This window comes from Lagenorhynchus albirostris, chromosome 14 (genome assembly GCF_949774975.1).
Source record: "Lagenorhynchus albirostris chromosome 14, mLagAlb1.1, whole genome shotgun sequence".
Taxonomy (NCBI): Eukaryota; Metazoa; Chordata; class Mammalia; order Artiodactyla; family Delphinidae; genus Lagenorhynchus; species Lagenorhynchus albirostris.
This window is the reverse complement of record NC_083108.1, coordinates 63,042,828-63,048,827: the sequence shown is the minus strand read 5'-3', so window position 1 is coordinate 63,048,827 and position 6,000 is coordinate 63,042,828. Positions and strand designations below refer to the sequence as shown.

The 6,000-nt window shown below is 60.5% G+C and overlaps 2 protein-coding genes across 2 annotated transcripts; both read left to right on the top strand.

Moving 5' to 3' along the window:
* Positions 1-1,390: 1,390 nt before the first annotated feature.
* Positions 1,391-2,156, top strand: LOC132532213 (histone H3.3A-like; the record flags this gene model as incomplete). Its single annotated transcript, XM_060170516.1, has 1 exon — positions 1,391-2,156. A coding segment is annotated over one exon (417 nt), but the record flags the coding sequence as incomplete, so codon positions are not given.
* A 1,499-nt stretch (positions 2,157-3,655) lies between these two features.
* CHCHD10 (coiled-coil-helix-coiled-coil-helix domain containing 10) lies at positions 3,656-5,564 on the top strand. Its single transcript, XM_060120689.1, has 4 exons — positions 3,656-3,808; positions 4,059-4,278; positions 5,121-5,268; positions 5,368-5,564. The coding sequence occupies exons 1-4, from the start codon at positions 3,768-3,770 to the stop codon at positions 5,385-5,387; spliced, it is 429 nt and encodes a 142-aa protein (XP_059976672.1). The 5' UTR covers positions 3,656-3,767; the 3' UTR covers positions 5,388-5,564.
* Positions 5,565-6,000: the final 436 nt, after the last annotated feature.

Sequence of the window (6,000 nt, the reverse complement as noted above, 5' to 3'; positions counted from 1 at the left end):
GCTGCTGGGCCTGCTGGGCCGCGCCGGCCGCCGCCCCTTATAGCCTCCGCCCCGCCCCCGCCCGCCCGGCCCCGCCCCCGCGTCTTTTGTTCTGCACTCGCCCCGTGCTGTCGGCCAGGGTGGGGGAGGTGGGCGGGGAGGGCTGGCCAGGCGGGGGCCGGCCCGCGGACCCAGTCCTTCCCGGGCGGGCCCGCCCTGCGGTCTCAGGGGCCTGGTGCTGGGGGACCCTGGCCAGCCGGTGCTGCTCCGGGCCTCAGTTTCCCCGATGCGGTGGAGAGTCTGAGAGGCGCCGCGTTTCACTCCTCCCCCTCCTCACCAGGCCACCTTTGGAAGGCGCATCCCTAGCTGGTCTCCCTGGGGGCCTGACCTCTGACCTCCTGTTAGCCTGTGACAGGTGGCGGTACCCACGGGCAAGTTCTGCCACTCCTCAGAGCCTCAGCTGATCCATCTGGAAGATGGCACTATAGCCCCTGTGAGGAAAGGGATATTAAAGTGTGCCCCAGAGGAAACTGAGGCATATGGAGGCGGCTGGCCAGGACCCCAGCTTGGCGCAGAACCATAGACAATTATAGATGGGGAAACTGAAGCCCTAAGAGGGAGGGACGAGATCAGGCTTTTCCAAACCAGCAGGCAGGCAGAGGGGTCAGAAGGCCCTCTAGCTGGTCAGCTGGAGGGAGGGTACGGTCAGAAAGCCATGGGGGGCAGTGTCTGAGTGGGGCACTGGGGGCCCAGGCTGCCCCTTGGTCAGGGACTAACAGGCTCCTCTGGCCCCCTCCGGCCCAGCCTCCTGAGACCGAGGATAAGTAGGTGAGAATCAGAGGAGGGGGTGATGACCACACTCTGGAAGGGATCCTCCAGGCTTATATACTCTGTGATGACCAGGGACCTCACCAGCTTGCCAGGCAATCCGCTCCATCATGGGCAATGCTGGGGAGCCAGGACACAGGCGGTGGCTCCCGCTGCCTCAGTGTGAGGCTGTGGGCACCCGTCCTGGGCCTAAGAAGGGGGGAGGCGGTGTGGGGAGGGGGAGGAGAGGGACACTGGCTGACTCAGTCCTCCCTCCGGGTTCCAGTCCGGGGAGCCTTCACAGCCTCTCCAGGGAGGCTCTACAGAGACCCCTAGAGGGCAAGGAGAGGAAAGACAGCAGTGATTTTTACTACCTGGGCTGTTTGCCATCTTTTTCTTTAAAGTGATTTACTTTTAAAAATTGAAATGCCTACTTCAGCCTCATTTTAGCCACATTGGTCAAGAAGTCATAGATTTAACGCAGAGCGGTTTGGTCGTTAGTCGGAGGAGCTTCTTCCATTAGTTCGGAGACTGCGGCTCTTCATTGGGCAGCAGGAGCGGTGCGGCTGTCGGAGAAGCGGCGTAAAACTTAGGCATTGGGTGAAAGAAATTGGCCCGAACCAAGCAGACTGCTCGTAAGTCCACGGGTGGCAAAGCGCCCCGCAAACAGCTGGCCACTAAAGCGGCCAGGAAAAGCGCCCCCTCTACCGGCGGGGTGAAAAAACCTCATCGCTACAGGCCCGGGACTCTTGCGCTTCGAGAAATCCGTTGTTACCAGAAATCCACCGAGCTTCTGATCCGGAAGCTGCCTTTCCAGAGGTTGGTGAGGGAGATCGCCCAGGATTTCAAAACCAACTTGAGGTTCCTGAGTGTCGCCATTGGTGCGCTTCAGGAGGCTAGTGAAGCGTACCTGGTGGGTTTATTTGAAGATACTAATTTGTGTGCCATCCACGCTAAGAGAGTCACCATCATGCCCAAAGACATCCAGTTGGCTCGCCGGATATGGGGAGAGAGAGCTTAAGTGAAGGCAGTTTTTATGGTGTTTTGTAGTAAATTCTGTAAAATACTTTGTTTAATTTGTGACTTTTTTTGTAAAAATTGTTTATAATATGTTGCATTTGTACTTAACTCATTCCGTCTTTCACTCAGGATGAATGCAAAAAGTGACTGTTCACAGACCTCAGTGATGTGAGCACTGTTGCTCAGGAGTGACAAGTTGCTAATATGTAGAAGGGATGGGTGATATTTCTTGCTTCTCATGGTGCATGTTTCTGTATGTTAATGACTTGTTGGGTAGCTATTAAGGTACTAGAATTGATAAATGTGTACAGGGTCCTTTTGCAATAAAACTGGTTATGACTTGAAAAAAATCATAGATTTGATGAGCTAATTGTATGTTTTTTTCTGATACACATGAAAATATAGACAGTAAAAATATTTGTGTAATATATATATATATATATATATATATATTTGTGTAACTACCTTAAGTGGTCTTGAGTGCCTCCAGGGGAGCATGGCCTTGCTTTGCGGAACCACAGTCCACCTGTCATGGGAGCTCAAGTAACAACCTCCCACGTTGTAGGCCGCAGTGGAGAGCCATGGTTACAGCAAGCTGGGCTGGTCACAGAGGGCTTCCTGCAGGAGGAGGACCCTGATCAGCCTAGGAAGGCCAGTTTGGCAATAGGAACAAGTGGTCAGTGGCTGCATGAGCAAAGGGGTGGAGGCTGGACCAGGCCTGGCATGTCTATGAGGAGAGAGTAGCCACCCTTCACATGCTTCCCTCACCTCGAGGCCAATGGTCACCCCCACTGCAGAGAGGAGAAAATTTTGGCCCAGGCCCGGATGAGGATCAGGGGAGGGCCCTGCTTCCCAGGCTGGCTGACAGGACTGTGTGGTTGGGACGCAGTAGAGACATGCTGAGCCTGCCAGGCACTGCCCATGTCCCCTGCGTCCCTTCTGCCCCTTCCTCACAGAGGGGACTCCTCTCCCCACCTGGGACCCCTCCCCCCCCGATTTTGCTGTGGGCGATTTCATCCTCCCCACAGTCCTGGTGCTGGGAGGACTCCCTCGGGCATAGGGGACAGTGATGATGGGGTGGTAAAGAGGTCAGGACCTCTCCCCGCTAAGGGTAGCAATAAAAGACTATGAAAACCTCCAGTTCCCGAAGGGCTGGGAAGCGTCTTAAATTCGGCATTGCCCTGCCCTGGGCCTGGAACCAAGGTGGTAAAATTCGAGGCCACAGGATTCAAACCCGCACAAACACCTCTAGGTTATGGCCTTTGGGAGGGACACGCTGCATAAACGCTGTAGGGGTCTGGCGCTGCATCCGTGGGGCAGGGGGTCGGGTTGGGTGGAGGGCCACGCAGGGGGCCTCGTCGCACCCCAGCGGGGGCTGCCCGCGCCCCGCAGTGATTTTGCCGGGAAGGAGTCCGAGAGCGGTCCGGACGCCCCCTGGCGGGAGCTCTGGGGACCGTCGCGGAGGGTGGGTGCTTCTTCCCCTGCCCAGTCCACCCGCGACCCTGAGGCCACGCCGGAGCCAGCGAGCCCGGTCCGATAGAAGGGGGAGGAGCAGGGACCGGCCTCCTGGTGCCCCACTTTCCGAGCGCGGGACAGCCCCTAGCTCCACTCCCAGAGCTCCGCGGTGGTCTTTGAAGGGCCAGGCTTCGCTCCTGCGTACGCCCTCGGCGCCCTGCGACAGCGGCCCGTGTCCCCAGGGCGCACATAGCTCGGGCCAGGAGCTGGGAGGGAGCAGGGTCACCGGCAACGGGTGCAGCCTGATGGAGAGGCCGGGTGACCCACGAGGGTGCAGCCTGGCCCCGGGTCCCGAGCCTCCGGCCGGGGGCGTGTCCCCGCGGCCCCGCCCCGGCCCCGCCCAGCAGCGCCGGCCGTGACAGGCGCCGCCGCTTTCGTCCCCGAATCGGAACAGCAGTCACCGTTGCTGTCTCCGACTCGGTTCAGCCGGTCCCACCGCCGCCACCATGCCCCGGGGGAGCCGCAGCATGGGCGCCCGGCCAGCCAGGTGGGAGCGGGACGAGGGCCCGCAGGGTGGGGTCTGGGGAAGCGCGGCCCCCAAGGACGTGACAGCGTGACCTTGGCGGCTGCTGCGCCATCTTGGCGGGGGAGGGGCGGGGGTACCGCAATCAGGCGTCTAAGACGGTGGTCGTCCACCCTCCGGGAGGAGGAGAGGGTGCTTCTCCGGAGCTGCGGGCCCCTGGGGCCGCCGGCCTGGAGTCCGGCCGGGATTAACCCAGCTTCTTCCCATCCCGCAGCCGCAGCGCCGCGCCCCCTGCCCACCCGCCCGCGCACCCGCCGCCCTCGGCCGTGGCCCCGGCCCCCGCCCCGTCGGGCCAGCCCGGCCTGATGGCGCAGATGGCGACCACGGCCGCCGGAGTGGCCGTGGGCTCGGCTGTGGGACACGTCATGGGCAGCGCCCTGACCGGAGCCTTGAGCGGGGGGAGCTCAGAGCCCGCCCAGGCTGCTGCCCAGCAGGTGAGCAAGGGTTCAGGGGAAACTGAGGCCGCCTTCTCTCAAGGCCACTGAGCGGGGAGCTGCTGGAACGTCCAGCGAGGAGTGTCCAGGGTGTCCAGAGCTGCCTCGGCCAGGGACTGTGCCCAAGAAGGGTCCTATTAGTCGCTCTGCTGTTGGTCTCTGGTCACAGGACGGCTCTCCCTGCCCCTCCCCTGACGCCAAGGTCCCTAGACCCCGTGGACAGACACCAACCAGCCCTTTAAAGATGGGGAAACTGAGGCCCTTAGGGTCTCAGAGACTGGCCCAAGGTCACCTAAACCTAGTAGAAGGGAGGGATGTTGAAGTTCCTGAGCCCGTGTTCTCTCTCCCAGGTAGCCCCTTCCTGTAGCCCCTGCACCCAAGGGTGAAGGGTAGCCAGTGACTCTGGGTCTGTTCCCTGCTGGCCTGTCCCCCACTGGGCACCCCACCAGTCCTGAACCAAATTCTGTCTTAGTGGTGGGGTCGGGGGTAATGAGGATCAGTGTTGCTGAGCAGGAAGGTGCTAGAACTTGTGGGGGTGGGGCTCATACTCTAGCAGAGCACTGGGCTTTTCTAGAACCTTCTCTCACCTCCCACCCCCACCTGCCAGCATACCTGTTATGAGGCAGCTGGGAATGCTGTCTGTAGCAGCACCAACAGGGTGGCTTTGAGAGGGCTGTGGGCTCACCCTGTTTCAGGGATGGAGCAGCTGAGGCTACACAGGGCAGGCTGGGCCTGGCAGGGCTGGGGGCGTTAGGAGGGGCAGCTGGCACCCCCAGCTCTGGAGTCCTCTTCTGGGTGCCAACCCCAAGCTGACCTTGCTGCTTCCTGTGCTGTAACCTCAGGCCCCGGCCCGCGCTGCCCCGCAGCCCCAGCAGATGGGGCCCTGCGCCTATGAGATCAGGCAGTTCCTGGACTGCTCCACCACTCAGAGCGACCTGACCCTGTGCGAGGGCTTCAGCGAGGCCCTGAAGCAGTGCAAGTACAACCACGGTGAGCTGGGAAGCCCTGACCCCTGCTGGGGCGGGAGCGGTGGTCTCTCCTCCTGTACCTTCGGCCTGACCTCCACCTGTGCTGGCCCTCCCTCTGCAGGTCTGATCTCCCTGCCCTGAAGAGACCGGTGCAGATTCAGGGGCCAGCCCTGCAGCCACTTTCACACCTTCACCGACAGCAAAACCATGACATCAGATTGTACCCACATAGCTGAGACTGGGAGTGAGGAGAGGGTTTCTCACCCCACAGATGATCCAAGACGAAAATGTGCAATTAATAGTTTATGTTAGATCCGAGCCTGCTGTGTCCACTCTCATTGGACTTTCTGCGGGTGGGGGAGGATGAATGGATGTCCCACTGTGGAGTGGGATGCTTCACCTTCAGCTGGTGTCCTGGGTGGGGAGGGTGACCTTGTAATCCTGTGTAATCTGACAGCCTCGGGCAGTCCAGACTGGGTGGTGAGGCATTAACAGGTGACCATAAGCCTCAAGGGCGTCTGACTCTTGGGGCTGGAATCCCTGGAGGAGCGTGCTGTCTCTTCTCAGGGACCCCTGCCCCTCCACCCTTCTCATCTCTGCCTCTGGATCCCTTTCTCTGCACCCACACCCTTGGGGCCCCGCGGCGGCCTCACGTTCTGTCAGTGACCTTGCAATTTCCCAGAAATTCCAGATTCTGCAAGAGGAATACTGCTGGGCCTTTGCACCTGATCACACCAGGCAGAGGTCACGGCCA

Bases quoted from the DNA above. Each gene is read 5' to 3' on its own strand.
- CHCHD10 (XM_060120689.1), top strand. From the start codon at position 3,768: ATGCCCCGGGGGAGCCGCAGCATGGGCGCCCGGCCAGCCAG. The intron at 4,279-5,120 runs GTGAGCAAGGGT...CTGTAACCTCAG, and splicing joins CCCAGGCTGCTGCCCAGCAG to GCCCCGGCCCGCGCTGCCCC. The intron at 5,269-5,367 runs GTGAGCTGGGAA...CTCCCTCTGCAG, and splicing joins GCAGTGCAAGTACAACCACG to GTCTGATCTCCCTGCCCTGA.